This window comes from Pleurodeles waltl, chromosome 10 (assembly GCF_031143425.1).
Source record: "Pleurodeles waltl isolate 20211129_DDA chromosome 10, aPleWal1.hap1.20221129, whole genome shotgun sequence".
Classification (NCBI taxonomy): domain Eukaryota; kingdom Metazoa; phylum Chordata; class Amphibia; order Caudata; family Salamandridae; genus Pleurodeles; species Pleurodeles waltl.
The window spans coordinates 669,633,780-669,657,844 of NC_090449.1; the positions used below are offsets into that span (position 1 = coordinate 669,633,780).

At 41.8% G+C, this 24,065-nt stretch overlaps 1 protein-coding gene across 1 annotated transcript in view; it reads right to left on the reverse strand.

The window, feature by feature from the left end:
• Nucleotides 1-24,065, reverse strand: part of VIPR2 (vasoactive intestinal peptide receptor 2) — an 880,953-nt gene that overhangs the window by 12,179 nt on the left and 844,709 nt on the right. Inside the window, exons 11-12 of the mRNA XM_069211169.1 lie at nucleotides 12,575-12,704; nucleotides 12,448-12,489 (exon numbers count right to left, since the gene is read on the reverse strand). Of these exons, the coding sequence (XP_069067270.1) occupies nucleotides 12,448-12,489; nucleotides 12,575-12,704 (172 nt within the window). The remainder of the gene's footprint in view (nucleotides 1-12,447; nucleotides 12,490-12,574; nucleotides 12,705-24,065) is intronic.

Consider the following 24,065-nt stretch of genomic DNA (forward strand, 5'->3'; position numbering starts at 1 on the left):
TGCTTACCCCCTTGGTAGCTTGGCAGAGCAGTAGGCTTAACTTCAGAGTGCTAGGTGTAAAGTATTTGTACCAACACACACAGTAACTTAATGAAAACACTACAAAATGACACAACACCAGTTTAGAAAAATAGGAAATATTTATCTAAACAAAACAAGACCAAAACGACAAAAATCCAACATACATAAGTCAAGTTATGAATTTTTAAAGATTAAACTCAAAAATAGCGCTTAGAAGCAAAAATGCTTAGATGAGATGTTAACACGGCGTCGTGATGGAGTCGTTCCCAACAAGCCGACACCAGCGGCGCCGGACACGGAGTCGTGTAGACCCCCAAGTACAGTACCTTTGGTGAAGAGTGAAAACAAGCCGATGTGCGTAGTCGGGAAACGCGGCGTCTGTGCGAAATGTTGAATCCGTGCACTTCGAGCGGCGTCGGTCACGACGTGGTGCGGCGACTTCCACGGAGACGCAGACTTCAGCGGGGCTGCTGCGGCGTCGGGCCTGCGAAGAGCGTCGCGTTCCAGCGGAGGTCACGGCGTCAGGTGCAGGCGGCGTTACGGGATTCAGCAGCGGCGTTGGTCCGAAGTCGATTTCCTTGGATTCCACCAGCTTCCCTTTCAAGGGCCCAGGGACTGGATAGGGCACCACTTGTCAGAGCAGGAGTCTCTCCAGAGACTCCAGGTGCTGGCAGAGAGAAGTCTTTGCTGTCCCTGAGACTTCAAACAACAGGAGGCAAGCTCTAACTCAAGCCCTTGGAGATTTCTTCACACGATGGAAGGCACACTGTTGGAAAATGGGTTATTGGTAAGGGCAGGTAGGTACCTACACCTAGCAACAAGCCACTAACCTCCACTTAGGTCCAGTTAGGTCTCAGTAAATTAACCCCAGCTCAACCCTTGGTAGCTTGGCAACGAGCATCAAGGCTTAACTTAGGAGACAATGTGTAAAGCATTCAAATATCACAAAACAGTAATTAAATAAAACACAGGAAACAGCTTAAAAATCCAAAACCAATTTATAAAAATAGTTTATATTTTTATCTTTAAAATGACACAAAAACGAATAAAATCGGATAAAGGGAACCGGAGATATGAATTTTTAAAGAATTATTAGTTTTCTAGCGCTTAGAAACAAAAAGCGCCAATCGGGTCATCTGGTTGCACCAGGACCGGGGCAAAGTCAAAGTTTCAGGCCCACCGCGATGGAGCCCTGCTCGGCTACAAGTCGCGGGAGGCCTCGGTTAAAAAGTTACCTTCTGACTTAGTCTTTATTTTGAAGATTTTCTTCAGCGGGACGAACCTGCCAGTTGAATCCGACCTCCTGGAGCCCTTGTCCGGATACGCGATGTGGGTTTCCTCGGTGGAGATTTTTACCTTCGGACTTAGTCGTTTTTTCGAGGTGAAAATCCTTCGACCGGGGTAAACCTGGATCTTGATCCGACGTCCGTGGAGCCCTTCTCGGATACGATGGCTGGGAGGTCCCGGTCAACTTTTTACCTTCGGACTTAGTCTCTTTTTCGGAGATTTTTCTTTACCGGGACGAACCACCAAGTCAGGCCGGGTCGCGGTTGAGGCAAGCCGGCTAGAATTTCCGCGGCGGGTCGGTCCCTCTCTGGAGCTTTTTTACAAAAATTCTCCAATCTTCTCCAAACTTTTGGGGCTTCACCCAGATGCTCTTTTAAGGTTCTTTTGGGGTCCACAGCTCACCCCAAGGGTCCAGAATTTCTGTGATGGTCCTTGGGGGGTGCGGACTTCAACTCCCAGAATGCACCTGGCACAAACTCCTTTTTGGCCACTGGACAGTGGTCAGCTGGTCACTTTTCAGGAGTTGGTGCAGGGGGACTCTGGATAGCAATTTTTCACCTGTAGCAAACAGGGAGTCCCTCCTTGAACCAGTTGAAGCCAGGCAAAGTCCTTCTTGTGGTGAAGCCCAAGTGTGCAGCTGGTGCAGTCCTTCTGAGTGCAGGTTCCAGGTGCAGGCCAGGGGTCCAGCAGGGCAGTCCTTCTTCTCCTTTAGTTCTTTTCTTCTTGAAATCTGGCAGGGATCTGAGGTGTGGGGGCAGGTCTGCCAGTTTTATCCTTGCTCCTGGGTGAAAAGCAGGGGGGTCCTGGTTCTCCAATCAGGTACAGGGTCGCCCCCCTGTGATGACCACTTCCTGGGAAGTGTGGCAAAAATCCATCCCAAAAGGCAACATTCTCTAAAAATCCAACATGGCTGAATCTGATTTTTGGAGGTTACATCTGGCTGAGCCCACCCACTGGTGTGGCTAAAAATCGTAAACACACCCCTCTCCTGCCCTCTCCTAATCTAATCAAGGGGGCACCTAGTTGTCTGGGGTTGCAGGATGTGGGGGTGTTGCTGGTTGCTCCAAATGTCCTTCTCTGCCTTTGAAGACCAGTTTGGCAGCCCTCCCCCTTCCTGCCTCACCATCTGCTGAGTGGAGATTCTCTCCCCCAAGCACATTCCTTTGTGTGAAGCCAGGCCACTTCACACCTCATCAAGGCAGCTTTGACTAAGCTGCTGCAGGCTGGCCAATCAGAGCACAGCAGCAAAAACAATGCAGGGCTGAAATTGGCAACTTTTTAGGTAAAGTCTAAAACTCTTTACCTGAACAAGTTATATTAAATCCCACAACTGGAAGTTGTGGGATTTATTACAACAATTAATTTGATACCAAATTCTTGGTATGCAACATTTAAGGAGACTTTAAAATTTAAAATAAAGTCTCCCCATTCTAGCCTATGCAGGCCATTTACTTCAATGAGGGAAAAACGAATTTGGCTGTTTTTACCTCACCAGGGTTTATAAACCTATTTTTATAAAGTCCCTGCTTATAGTTACATGGCACCCAGCCCTAGGGGCACATAGGGCACACCTTAGGGGTGACTTATATGTAAAAATAAGGTAGTTTAAGACTTTGGAACTACTTTTAATTCCAAAGTCGAATTTGCATATAACTTTAATTTAAAAGCAGCCAGCAAGGCAGGCCTGCCTTTAAAATGACACTGGGCACCTCAGCAGTGCACCTAGGTGTGCACCACCTATGCTGTGGTCCCTAAACCTACATGCCCTACCATATACTAGGGACTTATAGGTAGGTTAACTTAGCCAATTATAATTAGCCGAATTTGCATATTGATTTTACACAGAGCACAGGCCCTGGAACTGGTTAGCAGTACCCAGGGCACCATCAGAGTCAGGAAAACACCAGCAAAAAGTGGAAAATGGGGGCAAAAAGTTAGGGGGCCTCTGCAATCAGCCCTGTTTTCTCACACACACAAAGTCCAGTCTTTGCCCTCTTACTCTGGCAGAAGCAGCACTGCAGAAAAGCTCCACAAAGCACAGTCACAAGCAGGGCAGCACTTCTTCCTCAGCTATCAGCTCTTCTCCAGGCAGAGGTTCCTCTTGGTTCCAGAACTGTTTCTAAAGTCTGTAGATTTGGGTGCCCTTCTTATAGCCATTTTAGTCTTTGAAGTCACCTTTCTTCAAAGGGGACTCACACCCGCTTGTGAAATCCTGCCTTGCCCAGGCAAGGCCTCAGACACAAACCAGGGGGTTGGAGCCGGCATTGTCAGAGGCAGGCACAGTCCTTTCAGATGGGAGTGACCACTCCACCCCTCCCTCCTAGCAGAGATGGCTAATCAGGAAATGCAGGTTACACCCCAGCCCCCTTTGTGTCACTGTCTAGTGTGAGGTGAAAAACAACCCAACTGTCAAACTGACCCAGACAGGGAATCCACAAACACGGCAGAGTCACAGAATGGTTTATGCAAGAAAATGCTTACTTTATAAAAGTGGCATTTTCAAACGCACAATCTTAAAATCAACTTTACTAAAAGAAGTATTTTTTTTATTGTGAGTTCAGGGACCCCAAACTCCACATGTCCATCTACTCTCTAGGGGAATCTACTCTTTAATCATATTTAAAGGTAGCCCCCATATTATCCTATGAGAGAGACAGGCCTTGCAACAGTGAAAAACGAAGTTGGCAGTATTTCACTGTCAGGACATATAAACCATATTACTATATGTCCTACCTTATCCATACACTGCACCCTGCACTTGGGGCTACCTAGGGCCTACCTTAGGGGTGCCTTACATGTGAGAAAAGGGAAGGTTTAGGCCTGGCAAGTGGGTACACTTGCCATGTCGAATTTACAGTGTAAAAAATACACACACAGACACTGCAGTGGCAGGTCTGAGACATGATTACAGAGCTACTTATGTGGGTGGCACAACCAGTGCTGCAGGCCCACTAGTAGCATTTGATTTACAGGCCCTGGCACCTCTGGTGCACCTTACTAGGGACTTACTAGTAAATCAAATAGGTCAATCATGGATAAACCAATTACATACAATTTACACAGAGAGCATATGCACTTTAGCACTGGTTAGCAGTGGTAAAGTGCTCAGAGTTCAAAAGCCAACAGCGACAGGTCAGAAAAAATAGGAGGCAGGAGGCAAAAAGATTCAGGATGACCCTGCATAAGCAAAAGTCCAACAATGGTATTTGATTAAAGTTTGTTGTATTATTAACTGTCTTGCTACATGTTTATGAAATATATATACCCATTATATACTGCCCTGCCTTATTGTATTATTTGTGTTCAAGGTGTTTTGCTGTAAGATTTTCTTTTTCATCCTTTTTTTACAGTAGTTACTGGAAAAAAGTAGAAAAGGCACAACACATCAGTTTTGATATTGTCCATCAGGTTATCTTTATTAAGGTAGATTCTTCATGAGTTTATGACATTGCCTGGGAGAATAGATGGTTTGGGTTAAGAATTGTTTTAAATATGTGTTGCAATAGGTGTGTGGTGCCAGTAACTGAAAAGCTCAGCACATTGGTCTTGCTACTTGTTGCAGACTTAAGATCCTTAGGGTCTGATTTAAGGAAAGTGGCACTGCATCTAGTGCAGCAACACTTTTCTTGCGCCCCAAAGCACCCCCCTACCACCACCATATGTGTGTGCCGTATTTAAAATATGGTACATCATGGCACAGGGTAGGGGCAATAGCATCAGAATTCCTGACACTATTGATGACGCAACACTTTGGCGCTACTCCTGCTGAGTACATAGGGGCCTATTGTATGAAATGGCATGCCCACTATTAGCCCCTGATCTGAGCAGACATTAAAAGTGCCAAAATAAATGGTGAAAGGAAATCCCTTAGGTTTTCTTGTGGCATGTTTTCGCCCCCCCAATGGGGATGCGTCTGCCTTGAATACAATATGCCTGGCAATGTTAATGGTCTGTGGCATTCAAATAGATAAATATAATAAATATCTTGGTCCATGTGATGCCTACAAGTTATCATAGCAAATGAAGATGCCAGAAAACTGAGTGTGGTCTTCTAACCTGCAATCTAGAGACTATTTTATGGCACATGGAACACAAATTTCGTATCAATTGCCAAGGGAAAGTCTCATATAATACAGCTGGAATTGTCAGCTAACCATGAGAACATTTGTTTCAAGCTAATACAATTATATGATAAGCCATACCAAATATCATGCAAGAGGTGACCATCAACTAGCCACAGTACAAAGAGTCAACCGCGAAGAAGCAAAACCAGCACAGTTCCAGAACAGAAAGCCATGTTTTCAAACCAAACCAAAGAGTAAGAGTAATCTAGGATCAAGCCTGTGGTAAGAGGAATCTGATCAGAGACCATGTGCTCGGATTCTGAGAAAAAGGAGTCAATGACTGGTTAGAAATCAATGTTTGAGAAGAGAGCTAAGAATAGCAGTGACATTATTCTCTAATTACAATTGTTGCACAGCCACAGGAAGTGAAAAAGAAAATTGTTCTCAAAATATGGGGTGACATGCAGAGTGCTAAATATCCTCTTAGTCAATTACTAGACAGTTCAACAAATAAAAACTCCCACATTTATCATCTCTCAGCTACAGGAGGATGGAATGCAACCGGTAGAGTTAAGACTGGGATGGAAAAAGAATCAGATGTGGTGGCAAGCAAATCTCAGAGCTCACCTGCCCCTCAAAAATAATATTCTGTCATATAATGGTCAATCTATTCTGTACAAGAAGTTCACTTTGGACTGAATATAGAAATTTGATCTTTTTACTTCGCTTTTCAATTGTTATTTCTGAATTGTTCTTCTTTACTTTTCACTCTTGATTAAACTGATGTACTTTTGTGCAATATGGGTACTGATTCATCGAAAGGCTGTTGCCAATAGGTTCTACAATATAAAACCTGGAGCATCTGCAATTAATTAGATTTACAGAGCTTCAAAGGGAGAATATTTTGCATTTAAAGGGAACTTTTTACATTATAGATGATGTCCAGCTATTTCCCTTAGATCTGGTATTTCAACAGTGCTCCAAAATTAGCGCTTCAGCACACTAGGGGTTGTCTTATATAACTTTTGGAATTGTAATGACCTTTGTACAGTAGAGATGTCATGTAGGGCCATCTCAAGAGGAGGGAAGCCACAGCTCTTTGTTTCAGGTCCCCCACTAACTTAGATCTTAATGATTGTATCACATTTATTGACATAATTAAATGGAGGCCAGACCCATTCCTTCCTGAAAAAGCTATTTCTGCTAAGCACTAGGGGGACCAAATAATGTTGTTTCTATTTCACTACTATACTTGTTTCCTAAATTAGCTGCTACTTCTTTCATGGGAAATGTTGAAAAGTGGTTGATTAGTAAGAGCATGTAGGTACCTACACTTAGGGCCTGATTATGTCCTTGGCAGATGGGATACTCTGTCACAAACGTGATGGATATCCACCCATTGTTTTACAGGTTCCATAGAATATACTGTAACTTGTAATATGGCAGGTGGGATATCTGTCATGTTTGTGACAGAGTATCCCATCCGCCAAGGTCGTAATCAGGCCATTAGTAATAAGGCCGCAATCACAAATAAGGTCTAGCCAAGGCCTCAATAAATTAATCCTTGCTCAACCCTTGGTAGCTTGGCCGACAAACATTTAGGCTTAACTTAGGAGACAGGTGTGTTAAGCATTTATTATCAACAAAACAGTAAATAAGTAAGACATAGCACCCAATAAAAATCCAACACCGATATACAAAAATAGGAAATCATTTTATCTTTAAAATGATACTAAAAGACAAAACATACATTTTTAAAGAATAAATCATTTTTTTTTTGTTGTGCTTAAAAGCAAACAGTACTAGCTGCCGATATCTGGTCGCGATGGACTGGGTCAAAGTTTGAGACCGACCACGATAGAGCTCAAGTTGGATACACTGAGCGGTAGGCCTTAGTCAAAATTGTACCTTCAAACTTAGTCTCTTTTCTGGTTCTTTTCCCCTCAACAATGAGCAAACCTCCCCAGCAGGCCGACTTACTGTTTGATGACAGCGGCTTGCTTTACTGTGAGGCCTCAGTGAATTCCTGGAGGTCTTGGTTCTTGTCATCGATGGCAAAGAGCTCCGAAGCTTGAGTGAGAACACCTGAAATTCAGGCCGGGTTGCAGTTCAACATCGCTGGCTTGACTCTTGATGATGGGATGGTCACTTTATAGAGCTTCTATCACAAAAATGCTCCAAATGTCCCTAAACCTCTGGATTCTTCCAGAAGGTCTTTTTGTGGTCTTGAAGGGTCCACAACACCAGCCAATGTTCTAGAAGCTCTGAGTTGCTCCTTGGAGTGTCGGGACTACAATTCCCACAATGCACCTGGTCAAATCCTTAAAAGTCCACTGGGCGCTGGTCAGCTGGGCTGTTCTTACAGGAGTTGACACAAGGGACTCTTGGTAGCTCCTTTGAACCTGTTGCACACAGGGCGTCCACTCCTGGATCTTTAGGAGCAAGGGAAAGTTATTTAATGTGGTGAAGCACAGAGTGTGCAGCAGGTGCAGTCAGAGTGAAATCCTTCTTTGTGGAAACCAGGGGTTCAGCAGGGCAGTCTTTCTTCTTCTGATTTCTTCCAGCAGGGATCTAAGTTGCAGGGCAGCACTCTTACTTTTATCCAGGTTTCTGGACTGGCGAGCAGGGGGACACCCATGACCAATAAGGTGCAGAGTGCCACCCTCTGCGGTGATCACTTCTTGCAAAGTGTGACACATTTGTGTCCCAGAAGGCACTGATTATCAACACTTCAAGATGGAGAAACTCTCTCTTGGAGGTTCAGGTCTAGCTAAACCCACTTACAGGTGTAATTGACATTCCCCTATGCTCCCCTTCCAGCCCCTCTCCCAATCTAATTAAAGGGACACCCATCTGGCTGGGGCGCAGGGAATGGGGGAGGTCTGGTTTCTGTCCCAACTGTCTTTCCTCTTTTGAAGACCGGTTTGGCCACCCAACCCCTTCCTGCACTGGCAACTGCTGCTGTGGTTCCTTTGTCTGAGCCCAGGCAACTTCACACCTCATCAAAGCAGCCTGGCAGCCTGACAAAGGCTGACCAATCAGGTGAGGCTGCAACAGGACTGGCTTTAGGTAACTTTAGGAAATAGTTCTAAGCCTCTTTCCCTGTAATAGTTATTTTAAATTTAACACTGGGAAGTTGTTGGAATTATCTTAACAATTATTTTGACACTGTGACGCAAATGTTTAGGTCACTCCTATCAAAAGATAGACGGTATGAGTTTTAAATAAAGCCTTCCCATGTTAGCCTATGGAGCTAAATATTACAATAGGGTACTATGAAATTGGCAATGTTTCCTTCTCAAGGCTGGGCTTATAGGACATCATTTATGATTTCCCTGCTTATAATTACAAGGCACCATACCCTTGGGGCACCTAAGGCAGACTTTATGGGTGACGTACATGTAAAAATAAGGTAGATTGAGACTTTGGCGTGCTGACCCCTACATTGTTTTTGTTGTTTATTAATGCATGTATCCCTTATTTTACGGCCTGCGATAATGATGCACCAAGATTAGGTGGGATAAAGACCCCGTGTTTACTATTTGCGGATGATACCTTGTTATTATCTTAAACTGCCCCTGGCCATGCCAATTTACTTGAGAAGTGTATGTCCTTCTGTAAGGACTATAGTCTTGAAGTTAACACTTCAAAAAACAAATACATGATTTTGGTGATAAAAAACATAAAATAAGGAGGACGATTCTATTGGGTGGAGAAGCATTAGAGAGAGTTACCGATTTTGATTATTTGAGAGTTACACTAGAGGACACTCATAAATGGCAGGCCCATTTGTCACAAGCACATATGAGACTGAAACAGAACTCGGGGGGGGGATCTTGAGATTCGCTTATAGATCTCCTAGATTTGTAATCTCCCCCGCAATAGAAATATACATAATATAAGCTAGAGGGGGCTCTCTGTATGGTGCAGAGCTATAGGGACATGGCAATTTGATGAATTTAGAGCTTGCTGAAAACGCATTTATAAAGGTTTTATTAAACATTCCCACTAGTTCCCTCACGTTGCCTATTCGGTTGGACTTAAAATTAGATTCTATCGCCCATATAGTCGCTATAATACCAATATTGTATTGGATCAGGATCTGGTCCACGGATATTTATGGCCCATACAGAATATGGCTGAATGCCCTGCTGAGCACACATATAACAAGAAAAATTCCCTGGTGTAATGAGGTCGAAAATACTTTGACCAATTTAGGGTTGTCCCAGTTTTGGTCAGACCCTTACGGTGTTCCAAAAAAATGCGGTACAAGTGGTTAAGGATGCATACTGGTCTAATTTAAAAACAAGAAAGCTAGCCGAGGTATCTTCGTCCAGCTTGACAGATAGGTCACGACAATCAAATGCCATTATGAATTTGAAAAATATATGGATTTGATTTTATCCCCTCGAGCACGTGCACTTTATATTAGGTTTAGATTGGGATCATTACCATTATGCACTTTTACTTGCAGATGGCCTAAACAGAATAACCAACAAGACCTATGCCCAATGGGCTGTGGGTTACCTGAATGTATTGCCCATGTGTTATTTTATTGCCCTGCATATGCTAAACAGCGGACCAAATGGATCATACCCCTTTGTAGATCCATGGGTATTAATTATCGCCACTTAGCTCTAAGGATTTGTAAAACAAATACCCATGGTGTTGTGGTGTGTGCTTTGGCTGGATTCCTGGAGGCAACTTGGCACATAAGAGCCAAAAATTTAAGGGGCAGCTTGCAATGTTTTACACCAAATCAAGTTTAAGGCCCTCATTCCGACTTTGACCGGCGGCGGACGCCGCCGGCCTGTCGGGGGCCGCCAGAATACCGCTGCGCGGTCAAAAGACCGCCGCGGTAATTCTGACTTTCCCGCTGGGCTGGCGGGCGGCCGCCTTCAGGCCGCCCGCCAGCCCAGCGGGAAAGATGCTTCCACGATGAAGCCGGCCAAGCAGACAGTGAAATACTTGTAGGGGCCCTCTTATGAGGGCCCCTGCAATGCCCATGCCAGTGGCATGGGCACTGAAGGGGCCCCCAGGGGCCCCGCGACCCCCCCTACCGCCATCCGGTTCCCGGCGGTCGGACCGCCGGGATCTGGATGGCGGTAGGGGGGGTCGGAATCCCCTCGGCGGCGCAGCAAGCTGCGCCGCCTTGGAGGATTCAATGGGGCGGCGGTACACTGGCGGGAGACCGCCAGTGTTGCCGGTCCGACCGCGGCTTTACCGCCGCGGTCGGAATCCCCATTGGAGCACCGCCGGCCTGTCGGCGGTGCTCCCGCGGTCCTCCGCCCTGGCGGTCTTTGACCGCCAGGGTCAGAATGACCGCCTAAGTCTGTAGAGAAAATTGGATATGCTGTGCTTACAGCTAATTTTTGATTTTAAAATTGTTATATTGTATTTTTTTTGTTTTTGTTTATTAAGTCTAATGCGTGAAGGCCCTTATATTGTTCTTTTTATATTGGTGGACTCTTATCATACCTGATTTTGCTCTAGAAACTTCTTGAATATTTTTTAGCTAAAGTGTTTTATATTATGGCTCTTTTATTCTAAAATGTGTATTGTAGAATGAGCTTTTATGGTACTTTTATTACCGAAATAAAGCTTAATGAATGAGACTTTGGCAGTATTTTTTATTTCAAAGTCAAACTTGGGCTCAATTTTATTATAAATGCAGCCTGCAAGACAGGAATGCCTTTAAAATGATAGCAGACACCCAGCAGTGCACCGATAAGTACCTTGACTTCACTATGGTCCCTAAACCTAAATGCCCTACCCGACTTACTGGTAGGTTGCCCAAGACAATTATAATTATGCCTAATTACCACATAACTTTTAAACAAAGCACTGGCCCTGGGCCTGGTTAGCAGAGCCCAGGGATGAGTCAGCGTCAGTAACCATCAGCATCATTCAAAAAAATGGGTTGATCAGGGAAAAAAAAGATGACTTTCTCACAATAAGGGTCCCATGCTTTTATTTTGCTCTCAGTCCCACCAAAGCTTCTGAAATGACTAAGGGCGTATATTCTGCAGTACTGCAAGATTATACCACTTTATCCTTCACAAAACTCCAATCTCTTTTTCATCTGCCAAAAAGTGATATATGGAACATTGGAATATTTGTCAAGTGTTCCAACCACTTAAATCTTTGAACTTATCCAACATTATTTTAATAACACATCTCTTACTTATATTCACCTCTCCTCTACTTGACATGCCATCCTCATCTAATATATGCATTTGGATCAATGGTGCGTCAAGTCTCAAGGAAATAAAACAATATTGCATAAAATATTTAGGAACATCCTGTCAGATGAAATCTCAGAGACCTATCTTAAATGGATTCCAGTGATTAGCGCTTCACTTAATACAGTTTTCAATAATATATACTGTTGAGGATGTTCAGAACAACCTTGAAAATTTCTAAACTAAAATTAACAAATATCTTATCCTCCTGGAGATTGCAGTTGTGAAAAACATTGCTTTCTCATAAGATATACATTTGGTATGCAGTGCAAGCATTCTGGAAAGACATTTGTGTAGGTTTACTTAAATCCTGGGCAAGAACATAATTTTGAATCCACTCATGGCCTTGCTCAATCAAGTTTCATCTGCCATATTGCTTCCATACTTCTGAAGAATTGGAAATTTGCACTGAAAGTTTATGTTGGTAATTGGTTAATGCAGAGGCTTTCAGAAGATAAAAGGATCTTCTGTCATCTAGCTGACAAGCAACAAGTGTTCTGCTAAATCTGAAATACTTTTCTGAGTGTGTAGGATTAATTATGTTTTTATCACTGCAGAATTTGTCAGTAGGTTAAGTACATTTTCCATCCCTTTATGTCCTCTTGAGGGTTTGTAATTCATAGTTTGTATTTACATATTATTATTTTTTCTTCTGTGTAAGTGTTATTCTTGTATAGTGTTGTCATGCCATAGTTTTTCACATTGCTTTCGACTGTTAGGATTCATAGGAAAAAGTCTTTGAATGTTTTATGTTTTGTTCTGCTAATGTTCTCACACAATTTAAAAAGTGTATTCATAGAACAAAACACATAGCTGGAGGGGAAATAACTTACCTCACTGTTCAAAAAGCAGTAGAGAACAGCAACAACCAGCCCCTGCATGAAGACATTTTTCATTAGTAAAAAAATGTAACAATAAATCATTATATTCAGCTGTGAGAAAAGTTAGCATCCTAGTTACCTGGAAAGATCCTATGCACAATTCAAACCATATCTGATAAAGACTGAAATTTGGGATTGATAGAACAGCAAATACTATGTAGTGGACTCCGAATAGTGGAATCAAGAGCAGCGTTGATTTTGCTAGTCTCCTGGAAAATGAGAAGATAAAATACTATTTCAGTCAGTGTGTGCCTTACACCGTTTCTGCAGCAAAGTATAATACCAAGAATGTATAATTCAGTGTTTAATGCCTCTTGCATGCAAGGTACCTTTATGTGACAATCTATCCTTATGCAGTTTGAGGAAATACACATGGAAGCAGATATAATTATACTTGATTCAATAATGTCTTATTATTAAGGCCAACACAACACAGAATGCATCAACAGCACATTATTAAGAGTGATACGGTATCCATGCTTATACGTGCACCATTTTCTAGAGCCACCATGCCTAGGAAAATACCGTGAACATTTGGCACACTTTATTAATCACATACAATGTACATTTAAATTGAGATTATTTTTATTTTCTGAAAATGAAGAGTGCTAAATTTGTTTTTTTTGCCCTCAGTCAAGGAAAGATTGGATGAAGTGATCAAGTAGAAATCTTGCCCGAAATTGTTTTTTCACCACCTCCCTTTGTGGTGTTTAGAGGCTTTTTCACAAAAGCATTTATGAGCGAAAGGTGCCTATTAGAGGAATACTGATTTAAGAACTCTTGCATAACTTTGTGAATCAGACCTGAAACCTCCAACTCTGTATCAGTAAATGTGTAAGGAGGGTACAGTTCTTTCAGTCTATACTCTCTGTACCTGAATATTTCTCAAATATTCAAATTTTATTCCTATTTTATTTGTTCTGAGGAGAGTTCAGGAAAGTACATAAACAACAGGGGAATCTAGTTAATTTAAAATGTCTTTGTGAATATGCCCCTCGTATTTCTAGTAGATCAAATGTGTAGACAAAGAGGAATCAACACGGTTTAGGGCCTGATTACAAGTTTGGCAAATGGACCACCAGACCACTGTGGCGATGGTCTCAGAAAACCCGCCACAGTGGCAGTCCCACACCCACCATATTACGATGTTCCAGCCGGCCCAGCGGCAGTGTTGATGATGGCGGTAGCCCTGCGGAGGACGTGGACAGGGAAACAATGAATATATTACCATAGGTGTTGATGCAGGTGTGTAAAGTTTGTGTAAAAAATACACATATGCATGACGTGTGGAAAAATATGTGTACATTTTTTAAAGGTTTTATTGAGCAGAACAAGAACTGTATAATGTATGTAGGTAAATTGCAATACAAAATATTAAGGTAAGTTATAACATTGTGCGATAATATTAGAGAGAAATAATTAAAATACAGAGTTGAAATAGGCAATATAAATGTGAGAAACAAGCATTTTGGTATGAGAAAAAGAAGAAGAGGGAAAAGAAAAGTAAAGATAGCAATGATAGTGAGATTATTTATTAATGGCCTTGTGAAAACATATAACAACTTTTAACATTGTTAAACATTAAGTATAAACAAGTCGTAAAATTATATGTACATCTTACACGTGAACAGTCAAGAAAGAGATAATACATGTTTTTTAGCATAACATGGTAAATGTTTAGTGAGTAGCATCCATAGCTGAGCGCGCTTAATTGATAGCTGCACCGAGACAATTTTGTAATTGTTGAACCTGTGATGATGAGCATAAAAGGTTAATATTGTCTTTAGACTTCTAGTTGGAGGTAATGCCTGATATGGCTATAGAGATGAGGAGGTCAATTAATTTTCCAAGTAATTTATGCAAACTCCGAAATACATGTGCACTGCCTAGAAACAATAGGTCAAATGAAAATGGTAAATGGTTCTGAGTAATGTCTGTAATGCAATTCCAAATTTAAGCCCAGAATGCGGACAAAGGTGAACATGAAAAAAATATATGAAAATCTGTACTCGGATATTTGTGGCAGCGCCAGCAAGTGTCATGTAGTATTAGTTTAAGATTGTATAGTCATGCAGCAGTGCAGAAAAGTCTAATATAGAAGAAATACAGTGTTTGTGTGTGATTATTGGTGCATGCTGTGAAGTGAATTTTCCTCCATATTTTATCCTAGACAAGGGTTGACCAGCAGAGACCAAAAATCTTCCCATAATGTCTCAATGTGAGTTTTAGATCTGATCAGGTCAGGTTCAATCAGAACCTGATAGATATGTACAAATTTCGAATAAGTCGGTGAAGAGATGAACTAGATTAAGAGGGAGTGTTAGAGAGCTACTGAGTGGTTGCATGTTCACTCAAATTACAAAGTTTATGATACTGAGAGTGCATATTAGGTGAAAGATTGTACATGGAAGATAAATGAGAAAAAGGAATTGGAGAACCAGATTGATGTATTTGAGAAATTAGGTTAATACCTGTTTTTCCACACAGTTCTTCCTTTTTGTTTAATTAAGTTGTTATAATGAATCGGGCTGTTAAAATATTAATCTGTGGTGGGAAGGGTTGTAACGTAATAAGGTTTCGGAAGGGCACATGCGTGAGAAACAGTATTAGGTAACCAGTATTTGTGAGGATTTGTCATAAAAAGAATATTTTTATATGGAAAGGGTGCTATGCCTTGTTCTAGAGTTAACCATAGCTTATGTGGATCATCAGTTGATGAAGATAAGTAGGTTTACAATTCCTTAATGCCAAAGGCTTTGTGATAATTCAGGAAATCAGGGAAGTTAACTACTCCTAAAGATTTGGGCAATTTCAACTTTGAGAGAGAGCTTCGGCAGGGAAGGGGGGCTTGCCACGCCATAGATATTTAGAAAGAACTTTATATATTGAGTCAAAGAAACCTGTGGGTATACGAATAGGAAGCACCATAAGATAAGAATTAATAATGGTAAGCAGCATAATGTTGATGGTGTCAAGTCTACCCCTCCAAGAGAGGTATAACAGAGACGATTTCTGAATAAGGTTCAGGAGTTAGTCAGATAAGATCTCTGAATTGCTTTTGAGTGTACGTTTAAGAGATTGCCCATACCAAATATTTAGGCATTTAATTTTGTTCGGATTCCATAAAAGACCTGTTCCTTCAAAAGTAGTTTTAGTGCAATATTTATTGTGCGGTGATAACCCTGTTTTGTTCAGATTTAATATATATCCTCGTACTGCAGAGTATAGATGAAGTTTTTGAAGAAAGGTAGGAAGAGAGATCTCAGGGCATGACATAAACAAAAGGATATCATCTGCATATGCAGTAAATTTGATATGAGTGTTACTAAATTTAAATCCTGGAAAGTCATCAGAAGTTCGTAATTGATACAGAAAGGGTTCCAAAGCTAAAAGCTTTGGAGTGGAAAATAGTGGGATCTAATGTTACTAGGTCCGAAGAGTGAGGAGAGGAAAAAAGTAATGGGATAAGTTGGAGGAAGTATGGCCCAATACCATGCCATTGTAGAGCTCTCATTAAAAAATCCCAGCCTACTCTGTCAAATGTTTTTCTGCATCCTGAGATAATGCTGCTAGTGATTCCTGTATCTTCTGGGTTTATTAATGCTGTTTCAGAAAGTTCGAGAGTTATCTGTGACATTCCTATTTGTTATGAGATCAGATTAGTGAACATCAATGAGGTTGGGCATAAGAGGAAATAAACGAAGGGCTAATGCTTTGGCAAACATTTTACAATCCGTATTAAGAGACTGGTCTATAGTTCTTACATTGAGTCAGATTGCTATCTTTTTTAAGGATTAAGCATATAGTGGCTTCTATAAAGTTAAAGAGCCAAAAACACAATTTGATTTAATTAAGTAGGTAAAAAGTTTAAAGAATTTGGAAAGGTTCTAAGGAGAAGCTGAGCAAAATGAAGGTAAAATTCTATTGTGTTGTCATCAGGGCCAGGCGCTTTACCTTTTGGAAGGGATCAGAGTGTAGATTGTATTTCTTCAAATAGAAGTGTTTTTTCTAATACTGATAGTTCCGTAGGTAGTATAGTTTTCGGTTTTACATTGGAAAAGTAAGTGGTAAGTGTTGTCTGGAGTATATAACTCCTGGTAGTACGAGGCAAAACATGCTTTAATATCATGCTCTCTGAACGTGTTTTCGCCATGTTGGTTAGTGACAGATTGATCACAGTTTTTTCCTTTCTACATTTTAGATAATGAGTGTGAAGTGAACCAGCTTTATTGTTTCCACCGTAAAATCTTCAATTAATTTTAGGAGGTGAGCCATAAGGTTGCTCAGTTGTAAATTTATTGAACTATATCCTAGCATTGACTAAGGCGTCAAGATCCTGTTTGTTATTCTTGCTGGTATAATATGGAAAATATTTTAAACATGTTCCAATGCCATTGCAGAAGAATGGATCATACATGTTCATTCTAGTCAATAGCAGGAAATATGACAGGTACGCACACGCTTTTACCTGCCTGTATTGGGGGTGGAGTTCCTGATGTGACAGGGGGTCCTGGGCAGAGGGGCCCACTTCAGGGACTGACGTGAACAGAAAGGATTGGGATTGCAAACATCTCATTTCCCTCCATTCCGCCAGCTGAAGGCTGGTGGTGCTCACCGCCACAGTCAGGTCAACAGGAAAGCACTTCGTAATCTGGACAGTGTTTTTCTTACCTGCAATGCCGTAAGGTAGCTGAAATTCCCAGACTGACAGGCTGGTGGTGCCAGCGGGACAGCGGAGGTCTTGTGGCTATGCAAATGCCTGCATTGTAATATGGCGGTTGGACCAACAACGCTGCAGTGGTACGCCCTAATTTTGCTGAAGTTGGATGAGCAAAAGCATTCCCCCAGTAAAATGGCAGCTGATAAATAGTTAAGAAACTAAGGCCCATATTTATACTGTTTTAGCGCCGCATTTGCTCCGCTTTTTGATGCAAAAACGGTGCAAACTTACAAAATACAATTGTATTTTGTAAGTTTGTGCCGTATTTGCCTCAAAAAACGGCGCTAATGCAGCACTAAAAAAGTATAAATATGGGCCTAAATTTAGCAGCAGCAGGCATACACAGGCGAAAAAGAAAATGAGCTTAGAAAATGATACACATCCATTTCTTAAGTAAAAAGATACAACATGTTTCACAGATGTAGAACACTTTCAAAAACAGGATTGTGGTGAGATGCCACTACTTAGAATGTAAAATGTAGACAGTGAACATCCATTCAGCGGTACTTGCTCCAACAGTATTTTGACAGATTCTAATGAGCTTCTTCACTAAAATACTTCAGAGCAAAGCATCCAATGACAAACAAAAATGCGATAAGCTAGCAAATGCAACATCTCAGTGTTCAAGTACCAGTGATTACAGCACAAAAACATGCCTTCAAACGTCTATATATACACTGAAAGTTAAGATAATTTTCTGGGCCTACAAAAATATGGACATTGCTGTGCCAGTATATCATATGGCACCAATTGAACTACAGAAATACACACTAACACCACCACAAAAGAAAGCACACCAGAGGTTTGTGTTTGCGTAACACTTTCTAGTGCCAAAATGTGATCATACAACCACAAGGAAACATAAAGTAAAAAATTATTTTCACATGGAAAATTCAAACAATGCAAAATAAGGCAAGAAATGGAACTTAAGTTTTCATGCGATGTGAAGTACCTAGGGCCATATTAATGGCAGAGTGACGCAGCACAACAAGTCACCTTGCTGTGGTGTGGAAAGTGCTGTATTTAAAAGAATACAGTTTGTTCATGTGTTTGTCCCTACACTAGTGTGTTTTTGGCTGTTGAGCGAGAATGCAGGCACCCTTGCACCTTTGGTGCATTCCTAGGTCTACCACTTCTGGTAAATCTGTGAATGCATCAAAATCTAGGGATATTAAGTGAGAACACCAATGCAACACCTATGGCATGCCTCCCTGGGTCAGAGTAACACGGTGCAGCGCTTTGTGGTGCGTTGCTTTACTCCAGATTTTTGAAGCTGCTTAGGGGCAGAAAGGTGCTCTTGCGTGGCTTCACATATCGCATTTTGGGCTTATGCTGTGCTTGCATCATGTTTTATGGTGAAAGAGTGACGCAACTACCCTTGTATATATGCCCCTTAGTGTCTTTAGAAGTCAGTGCACAGGTGTTTGTTCCTCAGTACAGAGAGAGATGCAGTTTCATTTGCCACAACTAATAACAGGTGTGCTCTCTCCATCTCTTTTGTCAGATTGTGGTTCAGGGATAATTCACCAGTGAAGGGAAGCAAAATTTGTCATTAGAAAAGGCTGTCTATGAGGATTGCCAGCACTGCTGAGCTATATGACGACAAGGAAGAAAAGAGTGTCTTCACAATCTTTTTAATAGTTGTGTTTTCTAGTTCAAGACTGTCAGGTTGTCTTATGTTTGCTCTCTAATTTCCATTTCACTGAGGTTTTACATATTGCAGTGTCTTCTTGATGGGCAGTATTTTCCCTGGCCACCAGTCCACCTGGTGTGGAACAATAAATCTTATCCAATTTTGTTGCAGTCTCTTTAGGCTTGTTTTTAACCTGAACACTAGCACCAGTATTTGTACAGCACTCGGAACATGCAGTGGGACATTTCTCACTTTGAGAGAATTTACATTCTGCCATCACCTCCAGCATCACAATGGCACAGCTGTTGTGATTTCAAATGAATATGTGCATTCAGGTGTGCACTCTCCCTAAGACTTGGATCTCTTTGTTCTCTATATTATTTCACTGTGTAATAATATGTATACATCTAAAGTTTTATTCCAAATTATGTTTTGTGGCATGATTAGCTTCAGATGTGCACAGGTAACACACTATTAAGTACACCAACATGTCCCACTAGGATTCCTCATTCTAAATAAGAAAGACGATTGTTCCCTAATAGTATGATCCGATACGTTAGGTCAGTTAAATTCACAGATAGCCTCCAATGACACTTTAAGTTGGCTCATGCTTCTAACACTGGAGACAGAAAGAAATGCTAGAACGATAAAATAATACAAGACAGCTTGCAGGTACCTGTGAAATATGTATCTCAAATGTTCCCATTATGTCTAGTTGTTCCATCCCTTCTCACGCAAATTAAGTAGATGATATATTTACTCCACTGTTATATTAATAGCATCAATGTTTTCAGTGTTTATTTTATTGTGGATTCAAGTTGTCTTTTTTTCCAGTATTTTACTGACTTTTAAAAATCAGTGGTCATTGTTTCAGCAGCTGCCTGCCGATGAAAGAGACGAAGAGTAGTGGTCACCAGAGTTTGCAAACCATGATGTTTTTATAGAAGTGTATGTTACAGTATGCATATTTCATTTAAAAAAGGAATTTTTCTAGAGATATGGGATTCCCCTGTGGTCTGTGTGTGCAATGAACTGATGGTAGGCTTTGCTACTCACAGCTTTTTTGTGTTTTTCATGTGTTTGATCTATCTCACTAAAAGTCTGTCACTTTTTCTTACACTCATTGATTCACACTCCATCTCACCCAAAATCTCTCCCACAATTACTGCCTCTTACACTCCCACTGTCTTAGAACAATGTGGTGTTTACAGCACTATTAAAGGTACTTCTAAGATAACATTTGGGTCCTACTACAACAATCACTGAGGTCTCTTTGTCAAACACATCAGTACAAGATATAGACAATAGAGAATCCATTCTCTTTTTCACAATGGAGGAGCTGTATGTTTAGACACCAGTCTTGCACATATTAATTAAGTAAACTGACTCCTCACCAAACTTACCACTGCACAGACAGAAGGATTTAATTATTTGTGCTAACAGCTTCAGAATTTACATGCACTAGCCTGTGCCATAATTAAAAATAAAATGTAACCCTCATTTAGAGAATTGAAGCCAGAGGCATAACAAAACGTTCATACTTCTTTTACAGAGCCTCAGGATTCCAGATCTTCTGAATAAAAACATCTGGTGCTGAGATACAAACTCTTGCAAGGAAATGTGAGCTAATTTGTTACTACTTTCTGAATTTCAAGAGGCACAACACAGAAGACCATCAAACCACTTTGTTAAATATGAGAAGCAGAGCACACACACACACAGATATACACTGAAAGAAAATTAAGTTTAAAGGGAAATTATAATTAGTTTTAGACATTATACACACAAAAGCATAGAAATTAAGCAGTTATAATCACAATTATCTCAAGTAACTGTAACTCGTGCCCCCACCATGCAAACTGTTCTCATCAAAAATGTCACTGCAGATGTTGCAGTACTGTTATCAATTAAGTCATAGAGGAAGTCATGAGTGATGTAGTATATAGGGTTATTAGCAATGCATGGCGAGGGCGACTGGTATAGTTGCCTTAGGGTACGAATTATAGTTACTTGAGATAACTATACCTACTGAATTTCTATGGTTTTGTGTGTGTAAAATCCGAACCTATAAGATTCCTGCAGCCTTTTGTTTTTTTCAGTGACATCCTATGTTTGTTTACATTTTATTTCCTAAATATAACATCCCTATAACCTTTGGTTTTTTTGTGAATTTCTTTTTTTAATGCTATTTCCTAACTATAACATCCCTGTAACCTGGGTGTGTGAGTGGGTGTGTAAGTGGTTGTGTGGGTGTGTGAGTGTGTGTGAGTGTGTAGTGGGTGTGTGAGTGCATGTGTGGCTGGCTGTGTGGGTCTCTGAATGGGTTGGTGAGGTGTGTGAATGGTTGTGTGGGTGTGTAAGCGGGTGAGTGAGTTGGTGTTCGAGTGCTGTGTGTGTCTATGAGTTGGTGTATGAGTTGTTTTTTGGGTCTGTGAGTGGGTGTGTGAGTGGTTGTGTGGGTGTGTAAGTAGGTGTATGAGTGGGTGTGTGAGTGGCTATATAGGTGTGAGAGTGGGGGTGTGAGTGCTTGTGTGTAATGGTTGTGTGAGTGTGTGGTGGGTGTGTGAGTGTATGTGACTGACTGTAGGTCTGTGAGTGGGAGCAGTTGTGTGGTTGCATGAGTAGGGATATGAGTGATTGTATGGGTATGTGTGTGGTTTTGTGGGTCTGTGAGTGGGTGTGTGAATGGCTGTATGGGTGTTAATGGGTGTGTGAGTGGATTTATGAGTGTGTGGTGTGTGAGTGTATGTGTGAATGGTTTTGTGGGTCTGTGAGTAGGTTGCTTCGGCTGTAGTCATGCCTACAATACCGATGGGAAATTGCATGAGCAAAATACGTTTTGGCACCCACCCCTTTTTCTTGGCCCCCACCTCGCTTGACAAATCACCCTGAAAAATTCCAATCAGCAGCTGAAGTGAATGTCACACTAAATTTGAAAATGTTGTGAAGACTCATCAAATGGCGCCAAAGTTATTAGCAAAACTAAAAATGCTCTTTACATGTGTCTATATATATATATATATATATATATATATATATATATATATATATATATATATAGCTAGATGTTTAAATGTAGTTATAGTTAATACATATCTCCCATAGACCATGCGTTTGGTGCCGCTTGACAAATCGTCATGAACATTTCAAAACTGGTACACTAATTAGTTCAGCTGCCACGTGCAAAGTTTTGGGGTGATTCGTTAAGAAGGGGCTGAAAAAAAGGGGGTCCCAAAATGTGTTTACCCCATGCAATTCCCATGGGGAATTTGAACATGACTACAGCCCAAACGGCTGAACAGAGTTACACCAAATTTGGAGGAAAGCTAGAGCTTTGTCTAGAAAGCTCTCTATTTGTTATTTGGTTTAAATACCTTCAGAAGTTTTGGATGTAATTAAGGGAAAAGAAATTTGTATATCTAGGGACTCAAACCCTTTGCTTATCCACATCTAGAAGGATCCACAGATGAAGGAGAAAAGCAAGACCTTGATTGGCTGCCCACAACCTGAGAGGAAAGATGTGGCCACCATTTTCTTTCTTGCATGGGTCGAGGCGAGGAGAAAAGGATAAAAACTAGCATAAGGGGCCAGGATGAAGGTATCCTGCTAGAGGGAGGCATCCCCGAGGGAGCCCTAATTGGCAAAACTTCTCTAAATATTTTTTTTTAATGATTTGTGGATCCACTCTGGTGCTCAGTGTGTCCCCCACCCTAGTGTAAACTCGCAGAGGATCCATGGATCCCAAATAAATGAAAACAAAATACACCCACTAACACAACAAAACCCGTTGCACACAACCAAAGGCTGTGTGTGACATAGGTTGGATGCCTGCAGAGGGGTTTGCCACAGGGCGCAGCACAGTTTGTAATAACGTGAAGTAATTAGATATTACTTAATACAAAACAAAACATAGAAATTCACTGACAAGCACAATGGTTACAGGGGCGTTACAGTTAGGTTGATGTTTTGCCCATACAAAACCATCAGTTTTAGTTATACATATAGGGGGTGATTCTAACTCTGGAGGGCGGCGGAGGCCGCCCGCCAGAGTTCCCCCCTCCAGAATACCGCACCGCGGTCGTAAGACCGCTGCGGTGATTCTGGGTTTTCCTGGGCTGGCGGGCGACCGCCAAAAGGCCGCCCGCTAGCCCAGTGGAAAACAACCTTCCCACGAGGACGCCGGCTCTGAATGGAGACGGCGGAGTGGGAAGGTGCGACGGGTGCAGTTGCACCCGTCGCCAATTTCAGTGTCTGCTGAGCAGACACTGAAATTCTTTGTGGGGCCCTCTTACGGGGGCCCCTGCAGTGCCCATGCCATTGCCGCCAGGAACAGGATGGCGGTATGGGGTGTCAGAATCCCTCGCTGCGCCGCCATGGAGGATTCTTTTGGGCAGCGGAAAACCGGCGGGAGACCGCCGGTTTTCCACTTCTGACCGCGGCCAAACCGCTGCGGTCAGAATGCCCTGCGGGGCACCGCCAGCCTGTTGGCGGTGCTCCCGCCAACCCTGACCTGTCCATGACCGACGGGGTCAGAATGACCCCCATAGTGATATTTATCTATAACTTGTGGCAATAAGTAACTTTCGGCAACAAGTTATAGTTTCCTAACATAAGTATAACTATATCTGCTGAATATATAGTGGTGGTCACCGCTAGGTAGTTAAAGATATGTCTGCTTTTCCATAAAAAGTGCGATTTTTAGTTTGCTCATAATTTTGGCATCGTTTGATGAATCTTCACAAAACCTTCCAAATAAAAAGGTTCATCAACCTCAGCTCCTTCCTGGAATGTTTTGAATTGATCCATCAAGCAAAGGCAGAGAAAAAAAGGACATCTCAAAATGCAAAATCCCCATACATTTTCCATAGACTTCTTTTAAATGGGCTACAGTAAAAACTGATGAGCAAAATTACTCCAAATTCGGTTGGGAGCAAGGAGAGTCAGACTCCTGTGAGAGCAAGTGCTCTGATTGGCTGCCAGCGGCCAGAGCTGACTGTTGAAAATGGGAAAGGGGGCCATGTGGCCCCCCCCCCCAGAGTTTTAAAAGACCCCAGGGAGCCTACTGCTTGGGCCGATTATGCAAAGTAATAAGAGCCATCATTGAGCCATTAATGGCCCCTGGGACACCATTTGCTGAGGGTGGCTCACAGGCAAGTGTCCTTTGGAGCCCACTGTCTGGGTCACAGTGGTTTTCCTGCCTGCTCAGAAGTTTGAAAA